General features: G+C 40.8%; 1 protein-coding gene across 1 annotated transcript in view; it reads right to left on the bottom strand.

Moving 5' to 3' along the window:
- Positions 1–16130, bottom strand: part of wscd2 (WSC domain containing 2) — a 35336-nt gene that overhangs the window by 9150 nt on the left and 10056 nt on the right. Inside the window, exons 2-3 of the mRNA XM_020100819.2 lie at positions 4932–5823; positions 912–1026 (exon numbers count right to left, since the gene is read on the bottom strand). Of these exons, the coding sequence (XP_019956378.2) occupies positions 912–1026; positions 4932–5313 (497 nt within the window). The 5' untranslated portion in view covers positions 5314–5823. The remainder of the gene's footprint in view (positions 1–911; positions 1027–4931; positions 5824–16130) is intronic.

Genomic DNA, 16130 nt, shown 5'->3' with positions numbered 1-16130 from the left:
CTCTCTCTTTGGTCATAGAAATGAGAGCAGCCCATGCTGTGTGGCTCTGAAGTAAACCCAATTATAAATGAGTGTGGTTTACTTAGAATCCATCACGCAAGACCTCCCTACTTTTGCTTCAAGGAGGATTTGACTCCACGCTTTTTGGTTGCAATTAGACCCCACGTCTGTCAATCAGACCCAGACCTCAGTGTGGTTGCCCTCATTTGTTTGTCTATCTTTATAAACCTGCGGTGGCAGAGGCGACTGGAAGGCTGTGAGAGGCAAGAGGAGGAGGAGGAGGGGGAGTGAGGTGAAAACAAGCAGCTCTCCCTGCTCCTGTTCCTTGCTCTGTGAATAAGTGATGTGTGTAATTCAATGCATTCGATAGAGCCATCACTGGTTTTCCACAGGGAGGAAAGAGAGGTGAGAGGAGGATGGTGAGGTCTCAGAGAGGAGACGACAGGATGTGAGGAAACATGGAGAGGAGCAGAGGGAAACTGGAGCCTATGTATCTGTTTTTCATGCAGTTTCATTATGTAATGTGGCCTTGAGACGAGAGTGTAGCTTTTAAAACTGTGGGATTTCAATTTTGTGTCTGAATGTGTTTAATCAAATATGTTACCAGGATTGGGGGGTTATGAGCAGCTCGTCTTTGTCTATATATTTTTTCTGATTTCATTTTCTGGATATGAAGTAATAATATCCGTGACAACACTTCATTGGTTTTTAACTGTTGACTAAATCTGTAATATCATTCTGGCTCAATAAAACATTACAAATGAAGGAAACCTTGTCATCACTGTCAAGTTTCTATACAAGCTTTTCTCCAGGCCCTACTTTAAACCTCAGCCTGTCAGTGAGCATAAAGAGATGAAAAAGGAAGAATGTCTAGTGGAGGAGTGGTTTTTGTTGTCTTGCTGCTATTGTACCTTTCCGCACAGTTGTCCTGGCAACGGAATACAGTCATTTTTTTGTAGTCAAAAAAGGACACTCCTCTCAGCGCTCGTTTCTGTGTGTCATCCACGTAGCAGCCGGTGTACTTTGCTGAAAGAGATAGAGATAAATACGTCAGCCATGTAAACAGGGAGAAACTCTTGATAACAGACATATGTGTGTAGAGTTAATGCTGCAGTCAAAATAATGACTTATCATAGAAAAGTGAGTGTGTGAAAAATGAATCCTATCGGCAGTGGTATCTTCATACACAGAGTAGTAACAAAGCCCATGAGGAATGCAAACTGGGGCAGGAGCTTTTATTTATTTATGCAGACACACAACCCCTTCTAGTGGCCTGTAAGTTAGTAGCAGTCATCGCTCTGCATATTTCACAAGTGTGTAAGGGGGTTGGGCTTCAGTGAACCTCTGCAGAGGAGTATACAGCAACCCCTCCACGGCTCCTCATTAAAAACACTGCTCCCCTGTTTAAACTGCGTCGCCCGGGCTCATGCTGTACCTTTAACAAACAAACCTCTCGCCATCTGTGCGCTGCCATTACCCCTCTGAGCCTCTGTTAATAGCTAAATGGTGGGGGGAGGGGGGCATGGAGTACTAGTCCCCTGCATTACTTTAATTGTATGCCTGCGTTTCAGCGGCGGGACTCAGCTATAATCGGCCTCCTAACTGTTGTTGTAGATGTAAAATAATCTGCTGTACGATGAAGGGAAATGCTGATTTAAATGAAGCTGCAGATACAATATTCTCAGCTCAGCACGACGTGAGGCTAAAGGATGAATCAACAGATGCAACTGATTTGTCCATATTTTTATTAGCTGATGTAAATTATAAATCTAGCAATTTAACCAAATTAACAAACTGTCTACCACCACCTCCCTTTACCTGATGATTTACAAAAACTCTAACGTCACTAATCAAGACGGTTTCAGGTATATTCTTTCTCCTGTCTGCTCCTTAAGCACAGTGTGCTTCAGTGCTTGCACCACACAGTGCAGATCCATGTTTTCATCTTATGCTGCAATATTCCCTCCAATGAAATTCAGAGCCAGAGAGAATGAGCACTTTCACTGAGAGAGGAGGAGGAGGAGGAGGAGAAGGGGTGAAAAAAATCTTTTAGCTGGCTCTGGGCTGACTAAGATTTCAGAGTAATGAGCAGCTCTGGATGTATAACAGCTAACGAATGCTTTGAAGCTCTTAATTACTCCATCATCACGTTTAGCTGCAGTCCTATGAGGTTATAGCGTTTCAGAAACTGGAGGAGGAGGAGGAGGAGACCTTCATTTGATCAGATAACCTAAGCCTGGATAGACATGGTAAACATGTTTGTTTTCATGGCCTTGTATTGACAAAAAAACAACAGCTCAGCACTGTCATGGTTAGAAAAACATGGTTCTGTAAAACACTCTGTAACAGAACCGCTTATTTATTCTCTCTGTAGGTTTTACTCTCTTCAAGCTCAGAGAGGTGGAAGTCTGTTTCAGAGAAGCGTGGGTTAAACTCATCGCACCGACACAGAGCGAGCAGCAGTCAGTGACACTTACAGCACGTCTCATATTAATGTACAGTCCAGATTCTCCTGTCTGTGCTGCAGGGAACCAGCAGCCCACGTATAATCACAGTGGAGCTATAGTGAAAATCACAATTATTAATGGATATTCAGTCTCTATTTTCAGATGTTATGGATGAATAAACAGAATCTCTCAAACCAGTGGAGATCTTTCTGAAACATTTTACCAGTGCAGCGTGTTTCTTATAGAAGTAAGAACTGGCCTCTAACTGCACAATGAAGTAAAAGCTAAGTTACTTTTTACATACAGATTTTTTTCATACAAACACATGTTTAGGTTGGAAGACATGATGGAGACATGTATAGTTTATAGGTTAGTTGAAGTTTTGGTCAGGAGAAGAGGTTGTCAGGTGATGCCCAACCTTCTACAAGTGTTTCAACCCTTAACCACAACACTCTCTGGTTGGTGGGTCGGCAGCTGGGGCCACAGTCAGTGCCCCTTCCCTCCTGGCTTCCACCCCGTCTCCCCCTTTTTAAACCACTGCCAAGGCTCTTTCAGTGGCCTCTTCCAAACCTTATACTGCATAATGCATTGTTAAACGTCCCTACAGCACATTATACAGTTATCTTAGCTCCACCTTCAATTTTGAGTGATAATATTGAGTAATAGGTGAATAACTGTTTCTACATTCTAGAGAGTAAACAGCTAAATATGTATTCCACATTTATAGATTGACTCACTGTTGTTCAAATGTGCAAACATGGAATGAAGCAGATCCAAGGCAGGAAGGTGTAACACATGTCTGAGAGAAGAAAACCTTTTTCCATTTCCCTCTGGAAGACACGTCAAGTTTTATTTATGTCTGATTGTGGATTAAATGTGATATCTACCGCATTTTCCCACATTCCCATGACAGGAGGAATTATTTTATGTAAGATGAGTGCTGCAAAACTAACCAAGTTTATTTGCTCAGTTTCAAAAAATGTGTTTCTTCTACTTTGAGTATTTCCATTTCATGCCACACCATGCTTCTACTTTCTTTGTGTGAGTGTGTAGTAAAAGGTCAATCTCAAATAATCTGTTAATGTGAATGCATCAGTGATTGTTTATTTTTATATATATAACCCTAATCACAACCCTAACCCTAACCCTAATTTCAACCCTAACCCATATTCACCATAGGGTGAATAACTCCGCGCTGCTTGCTCGTAACGTGCTGAAATGGTGTGGGCACAAGGCAGGCTACCCTTTATTAACCACGAAATGCCCAAGTCTCTATGACTTTCAGAAAAAAAGTTATTGAAGAATATCTTGAACTCCTATAGGTTTTCATCCCAAACCCTAACCCTAATGGCAACCCTAACCCTAATGGCAACCCTAACCCATATTCACCATAGGGTGAATAACTCTGCGCTGCTTGCTCGAAACATGCTGAAATTCGGTGTGGTTGTGTGGCAGGCTACCCTTTATTAAGCATGAAATGCCCAAGTCTCTAGGACTTTCAGAAAAAAAGTTATTCAAAAATATCTTGTACTTTTTTTTTTTAGATTTGGTGGTTTCACCATTTCCGAAGGTCGTAGAAGCTCGGAGATGGTCCCAATGGATCAGGCATAGTCACATTAGTCGTGATGGCTTGGGGATGCTCTGGATTTTAAGTCACATGCTAGAGTTTACGTGTAAACCTTTACGGGCTGAAGTGTTGAACAGTTTATTACAAAGACAGATAAAGCAGTAAATCCTGCAGACGTGCTGTTGTTTAGATGCTGCGATTGTGCCGCAGCTCTAATGTGGCTGAACGTGAGGTGAGGGCCACTGAAGGGCATGAGATCGCGGAAGGATTTACACAGAGAAATGTCAGAGGACTTAGTCATAATCATCATCTCGCTCCATTCTAAAGATTTCATATGTAACCATTACAACTTCTCGCTCATTAGAATGGTGCCGTTTGTAATCAGAGAATACTTTGATATCGGCGTGGTGGAGGGACACAGACGGCTTGTTTCCCAGTGTATCAGTGAAAGGTTTTAAATTCATATAATTTGTTGAATATTAAGAAGCTAGAATAAAACACAACTGGACGTTATTAGTCTATAATGATTGTCACAATAATAATTCACACCGGAGCTTAGTGTCACACAGTGAGTTGTCATTAATGTAAATTATTTTTGCTATTGTTGGTTCCGTTGGGATTATTCTCTCAGATGAAACTCGCTCGTTCTGCCACTAAATGCTTTTCTTTCCTTTTGGTGATGTGAAAAAATTTGTACTTTTGTTTATTTTCAATAGATTTCTGATACTTTTCGAAAATGCCTTTTGTGTATGCGAAGCCCAGGGCAAAATTCACCCACCTCCAGTATGAGCCAAATCATTATCAGTTTTGAGATGTGTGAGAAGATCTAACAGAGCTCCAATGTTGAATTTGTGACACTGCCAAACAGAGAATACTATCCCTGCGACAGCATGATATGTAATAACTTTCCAACCCACCTCTTCCATCATCCATGTCTTTGGCATTGCGTCCTTTAAGTGCACGGTTCCAGTTGCTGGTGTATTCTCCCCCCCTGACCTCTCTCTCCTGGCCCCTCTTCTTCATCCACGGAGGGCCATACCTCCGGCCAGACTTGCGCGTCTCCTTAAACACTCTACCCATGATGCCGCGTTCTCGAGTATCTGATGATGAAGTCCGGCTGCCCATTTCTGCAACTACCACAGAGTCCCGGCTCCCTCTGCCCCCAGGGCCGCTGTCCCCGACGAAGCCAGAGTGCAGGAAGACGAGACTCCCGGCGGTCAGATAGAGGAGGATGAGGGAGAAGAATCGAACAGGTTTCCTGCGGAAATAGCGCTGTATTTTCAGCAGAGCCTTGGCCATGCTTTCTCCCCCTGCCTCTCAGAGAATCTCTCACAGTGATGAAAACTCATAAAGCAGAAGAATCAACCAAACAGCCCCACTGGGCACGAACTAAAATTAAGAGTGTCTCAATCCTGTACGAAGGTCATCCAAACAATAGCATGACTATTCTCTCATGTGTGCCTCTCCGGTCTCATGAAAGAAGCTTTACACTGGTGCACTGTGCAGCCCTGCTGATCGTGGCCACATCAGAGTCTCTTTCTGAGTTCCCACTGACAGTCCAGCCCGGAGAGCCGGCTCCAGGGCCACAGCATGAAAGGTGAGCGTCTCAGAGTGAAAGATGATCGCTCCACACGGCTCTCACTCAGGTTATCAGCCCACAGAGATGCCACACCAGCAGCGTTGCTGCACTTTCTCCCACGCTGAGCAGAGGGAAGAGAGCTTTATTTACCAGCTGAGCTCAGATCCTTTCACCTTTGTGCAGCTGACTATTCACTCAGACGGTCCGGGAGAGAGGGCATGACTCACCATCTGGAGTAAAGACACGCACACAAAAGAAAGAAAAGTTACACATCTGAGTAAATGTTATCACATGTGGAAAAAGAGAAATAACACAAGCAAGTAACATCAGGATGAAGTCACAGCACAGACGTCCTGCTAAATCTAAACAGATCCAAAATGTAAGACTCTCTTATAGTTTTTTTGATGTGAATTTTCCTAATTTACATGACTTCTGTCAAATGCACATTAATAAAAATACAGAGATATAAGAAAAGAAAAACAATTAATTGGATTAAAAGCAATCAAGTATCTGGAAAGCATATTTTTGTTCAGCAAACAGTCAGACGGTTCCTAGTTATCTGTAATGAGTCAGGTGAAGCTAAGAGGAGAAAAACAGAAGTTCTTCTCTGCAGCATTTTCACAGATGTCTTTGGGAACTAATGAGTGTGGGAATAATATAAGGATAATAGTTCAAGTAAATATCTGTGACAGAAAAATTAGTTAATAATTATTAAAATAATCATTATACTTATGTTTAAGTGTTAACTGTGATTATGGACTTTTTCTTAATGGCTGAATCTGGACTTTGCAAACTGTCAGCAGCCTCCGTCAAAGGACTCTCTGTTCTGGGACCAGCCCAGGAGGCTACAATTGGAAGGTAACGCAACACTCTTCAGGGTCAGGGAACTTTCCCGAACATTCAAGGAGACGCTCACCCCTGTGGCTTCCTCTCTGCCTCCGGACAAATCTGCAGAATACCTGTCACCTGAAACCTCAATGGACCCCCTTGGCTTTCCGCCCCTCTACCTTTCCCTCAGCTTGTCTGGGAGGAGTCTGGGACCCTCAAGGTGAAAAGGATCACGTTCTGCTGATGTGCTTCAACCTACAGCATCCGGGCACAAAGACAATCCTCATCCTGTCTGACTTCTCAAAACTTTGCCCTGGTATCTTGTTCACTGACTTTTTACATTACTGATGTCTTTGTGATTAAACATTAATTTAAATGCAGACAGCATTTTAGCCTGTTAGTTTAGCCCAGTGGTCACCAACCTTTTAAAGCACAAGATCACTTTTTAATTCCAAGATGCGCTTCATACCATAGAGTCCTAACATTTTAGTTTAGTGCATAACCCGACTTGTCTAGAAGGAAATGCAGGAAACTGTGAGTCCAGAGAGTTACGGAGAATGACGGGGAAGACTGTCGAGATCCACTGGTAGATCGATGGGTTGGCGACCCATGGTTTAGCCTATAGCACAAAGTGTTTATAACGATGAACAACTACTATCCATAAATCAAGCTCAAATGATCCCATGCACAAACTACGCCATCTTGCTCATTTGGAGCCAGAGTCTGCACATAATAGTGATCGGGGGATGAAACCACGGTAGAGGGGTCCCATCGATACACACACTCAACCAATGGTGAATCTTGATGTTTCACCCTATTTTTGTATTAACAATCATATAATCTTACCATAACTACTTAAAACCAAACTTACTGGAGGGATGAGCAATAGCATGTCTGTGTGATTTAAAAAAAAAACTTCATATAATAGAAACCATCTTTGAGAAAATGTATCTTGACTCTTTGGTTTTGTCCATGTCCCATCTACTAACATGAAAGAGGCAGGATTTATGACATGTACTGCGGCCGGCCACCGGGTGGCAATCGAGACACTGTCATGTCGTCAATCTTTACATCTTTCTAGTTGTCTTGCTTGTTTAATCCACACGCACAGAAAATATACCAAAATATGAAAATAACCGTTGTGTTTATAGGTTGTTGTCATAGCATACCTGAATATTTCTTGTCATTCTTTATGCCAAGCTGAGTTAATTTAGCCGCAGGCTCAAGCTTTAGATTTCATGGATGCACACAAGCGTGGCATTGAGCGTTTTCCACTCAATATTTTTCACAGACTGTTACTTGAAACATCTCTATCTAAAATGCCAATGAATCTCAGTGCTCCTCATTCCCACGAACAGCCTCTAACACAGAGTGAATAATAAGAATTCAGTAACACAGTATAATAATTCTATAGCCTCACAGCTGTTGGAACAACATTGAAACTCCCTGGCTCAGTATTTTTTTTCTCTTCCTTTTGATAGAGAAATTATTCATATTTCAGGGTGAATGACATAACTCTCCAACAAGCTAGTCTTGTTTTAATATGAATAAGTCATTTGCTTTAGCGAGACGAAATCATATCTAGGTTAGGTGTCCTATATGGTCACAAGGTCTCAGTAGAAAAATAAAACTGCACATTTCAGCAGGCCTCTTACTCCTGATGTACTGGAGGGAAACAGTAAACGTGCTGGTCAACACTATGATCCTAGATAGATCCTATAGGTCACAAGCAAAGTTGAGTGCACAGGTCATATGATGGAAGATAAAGCTAAACAATAAGGTGCTCATATTCTAAGAGCTTAGTAAAGAGGTTTATGAAGATGAACTGATGGAGAAATAAAGATACAGCACATACCACACCTACTCTGGCTCTTACATGTGTAATGGAGCCACACAGGTTAATTACTGGTACTCAATAATTCATAATCCTCCTAGTTACGAAAATGAAATTGAACTCTACTCATAGATAATTTGAAGGTTCAAATGACAATAACAGGAAAGTGGATATATTGACTTGTTGCAAGAGATAGTTTCTACTCGTTCTCTAGTGTCAGGTCAATTCAAATGTTCACTTGGTGATGACCCTTGATGAAAAGGGAAGAGATCTGTAAAGTTAGTAAAGATAGGTTGTCAAGGTATGGCACTAAAATAACACAATATTATGGTGGTACTCAAGGAAAAGCCATTATCAGTCATAGAATGCATAGAGACCAAAGACCGACGGCCCACCAAAGGTGAAGCCAAAGCACCTTGATCGCCCCCTGATGTTCAACTGCAGTATGGGTCATAAACCCCTCCTTCTCCATTACTATCAGTGTATAAATGTCTTTATTTTAATGATAATTCATTAACAGTTGTTAAGATATTTAAGTCTGGATACAAGTGTAGCTGCACAATTACTGTGACTACGTATCTTACAGTCAGGTAGCCTGTAGGCGAACTTGTAGGTAAAGTAGATGAAAATCAGGTGTGACTCTAGTAAACAGATGGAGGAGGAGGAAATGCAGCAGACGAGAGACCACTGCAGTTACTTAGGTGGAGTTGACATGAACACACTGGTTGACCTTTAATTCGCATTCATATTAAATGAGCCAGCAAATATTTAATCAGAGTGGATTTAGGGGAGGAAACATCAAAGTTAATCATTGGTGAGTAGCTCGACAGGCAGCGCTGCCTCATGGTAATCCACAAAATGTTCTTCACATCTGTCATAGGACCATCGATAGAGCTGTGGTCAACTACAAGACTATATTGTGAACTAGTCGTTATCACATAGTGCTGTGTTTGTTCTGGTCTGAATTAAACAGTTGAGAGAACAGATAATGTGATATAAAAAAAGGGAACTGTATGCAAGATGGAAAAAAACTATGATAAATGTTTCTGGTATTAAGTTTTATCTCCTAAAAATGTCAACAGGATTTGGAGTCTAGAGGCCTGATATTTAGGCGGTGGATATTTTAAAGAAGCAGTTAAAATATTCACTTTTATTACTTGGTCCTGCAGATGTGATCAACTTCCTTTCCCCCATCTTTCTGTTGCCAGAAAGGATTTTTCTTCACTAGTGAGGTATTTTAGCTGCTAGACCTCTGAATCTCCAGAGCAAATCTCCCACAATTTGTTTTGGCTGCTGTGTTTTCACAGTGATAAATGATAGAATAGTACAGGAAAGTAACAGCACAGTGAAAAGTCAGTGAGGTTATGTTTACTCTATGGTAAAAGCCACACTGATAGTCATTAACAGTGGGCTCCTAGATGGAAGAAACACAAATTACTGTCACAGAAACAGTGGGTAGCAGTGGCAGGAAGAAGAGGTTATCTGGTGCACCAGTGCCTTTTGTGAGAAAGGAAATCATCTGTCAGTTTTCAATCCCATCCTGTAAAAGTACTTTACTGTTCTGTAACATGTAGGATGTGCTCGGCAGTTCAGCAGCAGAGGGGTTAACAGCATCAGCCGCAGCAGCCCTGACCCTCCTCCACCCTGGGGCCTGTCTTTCCGCTCTCCTGGTGTGTTCGGCCTGCCTGTGCACATTAGCCATGTTTGTCAAATCAAATCAAACTAAAGATCACATTCCTCCCCCGGTAATAACTCTGATCATGCTTGCGTTCAAGTTTACCCAGACTGGTACGTGCCATCCTACTTGTGAAGTTGTCCAATGCCTCATTACAGGTCCAGAGGAGGAGACACAACCACCAGAAGGCAGGCAGGGTGCTGAGAGCTTCTCTGAATAAAGACTGAATATATAAAATGTAATAAATATGTAAACATGCCTCAATAAGATGTTTTGAGACACTGTGAAACAGTAAGAAAATGTTTTTGAAGACATCTGCAGTGTAGAAAAAGGGAATCTCAATAAACTTGTTAGATGCCAAACTTCTGCTGCTCTGCAGAGCAGGTTCAACTGGCTCTCGCAGTGCAGACGCCAACTCTTAGGAGGATGTGACCTCTGCAAACTAGCGAGTATGAACATGACAGCCTCCAGTAACAACACTATCAAACTGCCAAAGCAGATTTCTTCGCTTAACGTTTGGCAAAAGTTACCACGGTACACACCACAGCTCTGGCTTCGCCTGCCCATGTCATTGATTGGCTTATTGCCCTGTAGACTTAATTACCAATGGACACTGAGAAGGAAGCTGAACAACAAAGATGTTTCATAGTCTCTGAACAGTCACAGATTTTACGAAGCTGGGAAAGCAGTTTTAAAACTCCTGAAAAGCAGAATATTGTTCTTCATTATACTCGCTCCTGTGATTATGAACCATCTATGCACTGTCACTGTCTCAGTGTTGACATCTAAAAGTGCCACTTAACAGAGCCCTGAGATTAAGTTTCTAAAAACAGATTTCCATTACAGGCGTTGTCGTTTGCAGTTTGTTATCTATCTGTAGGTTATCTCTACTGTCTGTAGATAGTCAAATGTATGCTGCAGTGTGGTGAATAATAAGATCTCCATCGCCACAATTCTCCTCTCATTAACCTCTCATTGATGAGCTGCTGAAAGGGTTAATGATAAGATTAATTTTGGATTTAAGTTATTTTGTGGTTTCCCTAACCTCTCAAGCCTAATCTCCAAACGGTTAAACCAATCTTTGTTCATCTTAACTAAACAGTAGCTTGTATGCACATTTGCAAACACAGTTTTCTTATATTTCCATAGAGGTCGACATATAGCTCTGTGTCTATTTTGACTGTCTAAAGCTAAAAATGGGGTAAAACAGTCCAATAAACTGTCAGCTGTAAAACAAAGCACACAGACATATCTTTCCCCCCACCAAATGGTCTCAAGTTTTTGTGTGAATTGTAAAATATGGGGTTTTAAACCCCCACTCCATTGAAGGCTTTCAGCACAGCACCCCTACACAGTCAAAACACTGTTGGTGTTACATAATTTAAATTCTTTCAGCTGCTGAGGAGTCATACATTACTTTAGGACAGGACGGAACTGAGAATGGATAAACAACTTAAATTACACACATGCAGGAATCCCACACATCTGCATTCATCTATTTTTGTATGTATAGGAGGCACCAAGGCTGTTTTTCAAAATCTTTTCTTCTTATATATATATATATATATATATATATATATATATATATATATTAGAAAAGGTCACCAATCATTTACCACGTTCACTACAGAACCTCACAGACAGTCAAGTCAGGATATGTCAGCTCTTCACATTCACTCCCCAGGTTCTCTCATGGGCTGGATCTTATATTATTGGTTGATCATTTATGTACCAGTGTCAATGTATAAGTCCTGAAAAAACTGTAGTACAGACACTGCCAAGTTATAAATGATGCTCAACCAATCATGAGTCAGACATTTCAGCCCATTTGCAAATAACTAATTAAAAACTTGACCATACATTCATTTATCTGCTGCATACCTTTTATCCCATCCACTCATATGGAGGAGGCAGGATTTATGACCTATACTGCAGCCAGCCACCAGGGGACAATCAGGACACTTTGGCTTCACTTTTGGGGAACTGTCATGTCAGTTTTTGGTCCACATTATGAACCATGACAGGTTCAACTCTTAAATAAATTTAGGGATAGAGGATGTACTTGCTATTAAGTTGTACAGACGCATCATTTCTAGGAGTCAGAGTTGGGTGATTAAGTGATTGCAGTGTTGGCCGTGTCGGTTACACCCTCTCAAAGCCTGATGGTAATTACAGCCAGCGACCCATTTGGCATTGGAGAGACTGACCAGACCAATCACAGCAAGAGTTTTAAACACAACCTATGAAGCTATTAAAAATAAGCCCAGGATGGCAGGGAAAAGCTCATTGTAATCCTGATAATACTCCATAGTCCATTAAGCTCAATGGTGACCTTTTTACTCTGTAAGAGAAGAGGTAAATTAAAGGGTCTAAAAATAATGTAATCCTCTTCTTTTACTGGTGCACAGTAGTGTTAAGCTGCAGCGATGTAATGGAGTGACTGACGGACATGGACGTTTCCACCGGGAACACACGATAAGCAAGTGACACAGTCAAAAAGGAAATGGGAGTGAAGGAATAATACCGCCATTGAGATTGTGGAAACAAAGCAGGAGAGTTCAATTAGGCATGAGCAAAGAGACAAAGACCAGACAAATCATTTGCACATAATCTGAATCAGCACCAGTTCTACTCGCTGCAAATGACAATATTGAGTTTCTTTGTAAAGCTGAAGGATTGGGTGTAGAGAATGAATTAGAAAAAATAGGCGTTAGACCATTTGGTGATGAAAAATGATGAAAAATCTTTAAACAGTCAGACACTAATGATGCACCACTAAGCTCCAAAGAGACAGAAATTTCCCAGATTCCTGCTGTGTACGTTTCAGGCCGACCCTCAATAGCTGCTGATGCCGTATCCCACTTGGCCACATATTGACATTTGAAAAACAATCACTTGAATCGGTCCGCTCTAACGGCTTCATAAAAGAGGCAATTATTCTGCAGCGGGGTGGTGCTGTCAATGGGAGATCAAATGATGTCTTCCACCATCCAACTTTAACAAAGCTCCTCATTCAGGGCGTCACAGAATATCTGCTGCTCAGGGTTTTTTTCTCAAAGAAGAAAATTAGGTTTTTCTCCTTTTCCTCTCCCACCTTCACTGGGCTAAACAACCTCTCCGTTTTAATTAAAAGCAAATTCTGCTTTGAATCTCTGTCCTCTCTGCTTGAATAGACTTAAGAGGGGATTGCGAAGGGTCTTGGTGAATGTTTAGATGTGGAAGAAGAGGAAGAATGGAGGAGGGGGGTGAAATAGGAAATGCCTCAGTATGGAACTTGAGGCAATTTTCAGCAGCACATAGATAAGTTAGACCGCACAACATGGGCGGACACATCTTAACAAGAGGCAGCTACCAAATACAGTTATTCATTAACTGAGAACAAGGCACTTTCTTTTTCCATTTTGGACAATGACACAACCTGCATTTTCTTTTGCATCAAGTCACTATAACAGCAAAGAGTGGGGGCATGACTCACTTACATTTAGAACTGCTTATATTATATCTGACATTAACGTGACTCAGTATTTACTACTAGTTCACCACTGTTATATAAAGCAATAGGCTAAAAAGGTTATTTTTATCCTGTGATATAACTTTGAGAGTTGATTAGTAAATTTGAGGATGATACGTATGAGCCTGTGAATCTGAAAATGTGATATTGTACATTTCAACAGTGACTTTCTACATTTTCCAAATCAAGAAATAGCTCAAGCTTTTTTGGCAAAGCCTCTCAAGCTTGTACTTTATCATGTACTGTCACATTTACTCATCGACACAACAGATTGTGGTTGGGTGCTATTTCCTGTTTCTAAATACATCTCTAGTCTCATGCTATGGAGCAGATTGACAGACACGGTCAGTTAGCACACTTTTTGGTTAAAACAACCCAGACAGCCTCACTGTGACATAAAGTCTCAGTGCCTGTTTAATCGCACTCCGATTCTACCAATCTCTCTCCGATCAGTGTTTTTCTATTAAGAGTGGAATAAAAGACAATGTGCAATGTTGATGGACAAACCTGCAGCGACGACTCACACAGGGAAGGTCCTGTCAGCCCCACAGAGTGTGTCCTACAGCTCATTGTTTTGACAATAAAAGAAGTGGTGGCTACAAAGACAGAACAAAAAGAAATATTGCTCTTATATGCGTCAAGTGTTCAGAAATGTGTAAATCTGTTATCTTCTGCTAATTCTGTATGTTCACCAAAACAAAGGGTGTTTATAAGGTGATAATATGTGAATAACTTTGTTTACAGCTTTTTGTGCTGCCAAAAATTCAGACCACTAATATGGACCAAACCATTAGGAGTAATTGCTGAAAACCTGTATCTTTATTTTACATTTAATAGTTGTGTAGTTTCATAATCATCTAGAATCAGCGTTGTTGTTGGAGGAACTAATTCATAGATAGGATGCAAACACAGCTGTCTCCTAGTTTCATACAACTTCCTCTGGTCTGAAATGCAGAACCAAAATACATTCGAGAGTGAGGGGAGATAGATCCACTACTGTAGGATGTGCATGTGAGCTCCTGTGTCTGCGAGCACCCACTCAGCTCAAGTGTCCTCCAGCAAGTAGCTGAATCCTCCAGCAACATTTTCCTGCAGCTGACCTTCTCTATGACCTTCATCAGTGGGAGAGGAAGACAAGAGCATTTTGTATTTATTTCAAAACTGTTTAATGAATTGTGGGTCAGTGTGGAAATACTTTGCCAGAAGAAGCAGGCAATTTTTTAAATGTGAAGACATGGTTGTGCTTGAAGTGATCAGCATTGATAAAATATCTGCTCCTCTCGCTATAAAGTCCTTCTCTTTTTCACCTCGTAGACCACTGCTTGGCCACAGAAGTCATTTTCAGATTGAAAAATCACCCCCTCTTTGCCATGCTAATTTATTGTGGTTTTCAGTTTACTGCCAACTAATTCAACATTTAAGGTTTTGACCAATGCAAATGCTTGAGAGCTCAGTATGTGTGCGACAAAGCTGGGAAAAGAGAGGATTAGATTAGAGAGGCTACTAAAGATGTTGTTTGAAGGAGCGGGGGGATCCGGCTCACAGCACCACATGCTGGGATCACTTCAGACAAACACAAGATCCTGAGACTGCAAGCTGCTGTCCCAGCATGAGGCCGTTAAACACAAGGTATTTAGTAAAACAGTCAAGTCTTTTGTATATTCTGGAAAAAACATAAAGGTTATCAGATTGATAATATTGCTGCATGTGATTTCTGTTTAAAAATAACACCACTTGTTGGTTGTTCAAGATGCTGCCCATAATAACTGCAGCTTTTGAATCCAGGCAGGAAGTGCAGAAGTACTTACTTCCTTAAATATCATTGGTAAAGCGTAAATAATACCTACTGTTATTTTAGCATCGCTATCACATTATTGCATTTATACATTAAATTGTGTATTAATGTATCATTGTGTTTATCAACAGTCACAAATTAAGTAATCTCAATATTGATAGTTATGAGTAGATCTGAATGGTAATGTAAAGGATAATATCAAGTGTACTTAAAGGTACAGTGTGTAGAATTTTGTGATATGTAGTGTCAAAATTGCATGTTGCAGCTGAACACCCTTCATCTCACCCTCTCCTTCCAAACATGAAAAAGAACCTGTGGTAGCTTCAGTTTTCATAAAAACTCAAAAGGTGTTTAGTTTGTTCAGTCTGGACTAATGTAAAAAACATGGCGGCCTCTGTAGAGAGGACCCCCTCGATGTAAATATAAAGTATATAAATATAAAGGGTCTTTTCTGGGGTAAAGAAAACTACAATTCATACAATTTAGATGAAACGAACTAGTGAAAACATCACAAGGATTATTCTACATAAAATGTCTGCCAATAGATCCCTTTCACCTAAATCTTACACACTGGACCTTTAAGCAGAGCATTAAAGTGAATGTAAATATAAAGTATATTGCTAATATTGGATTAAATGCTGATTTGAATGCAGACCAATTCACCTTCGGATTCTTTTGATAAATGCAAATATAAAATGAGAACATTAAAAGCAGCAGGAGCTGCCTCAATATTCCAACATTGTGCACTCGTGTTGTGAGTCACGACACAAACCTTATGTTTATCCACAGTAAAAATGCTCTCTTGCTGTTAGTAGCAGTCTACTGTATATCGCTGTCACCACCCACACAAACAACCCCGGCTGAATTTAAGCCTTTGGTTCCCATGCTTGTGGA

The sequence above is a fragment of the Paralichthys olivaceus genome, chromosome 4, assembly GCF_024713975.1.
Source record: "Paralichthys olivaceus isolate ysfri-2021 chromosome 4, ASM2471397v2, whole genome shotgun sequence".
NCBI lineage: Eukaryota > Metazoa > Chordata > Actinopteri > Pleuronectiformes > Paralichthyidae > Paralichthys > Paralichthys olivaceus.
This window is presented reverse-complemented; position numbering and strand designations above follow the sequence as displayed.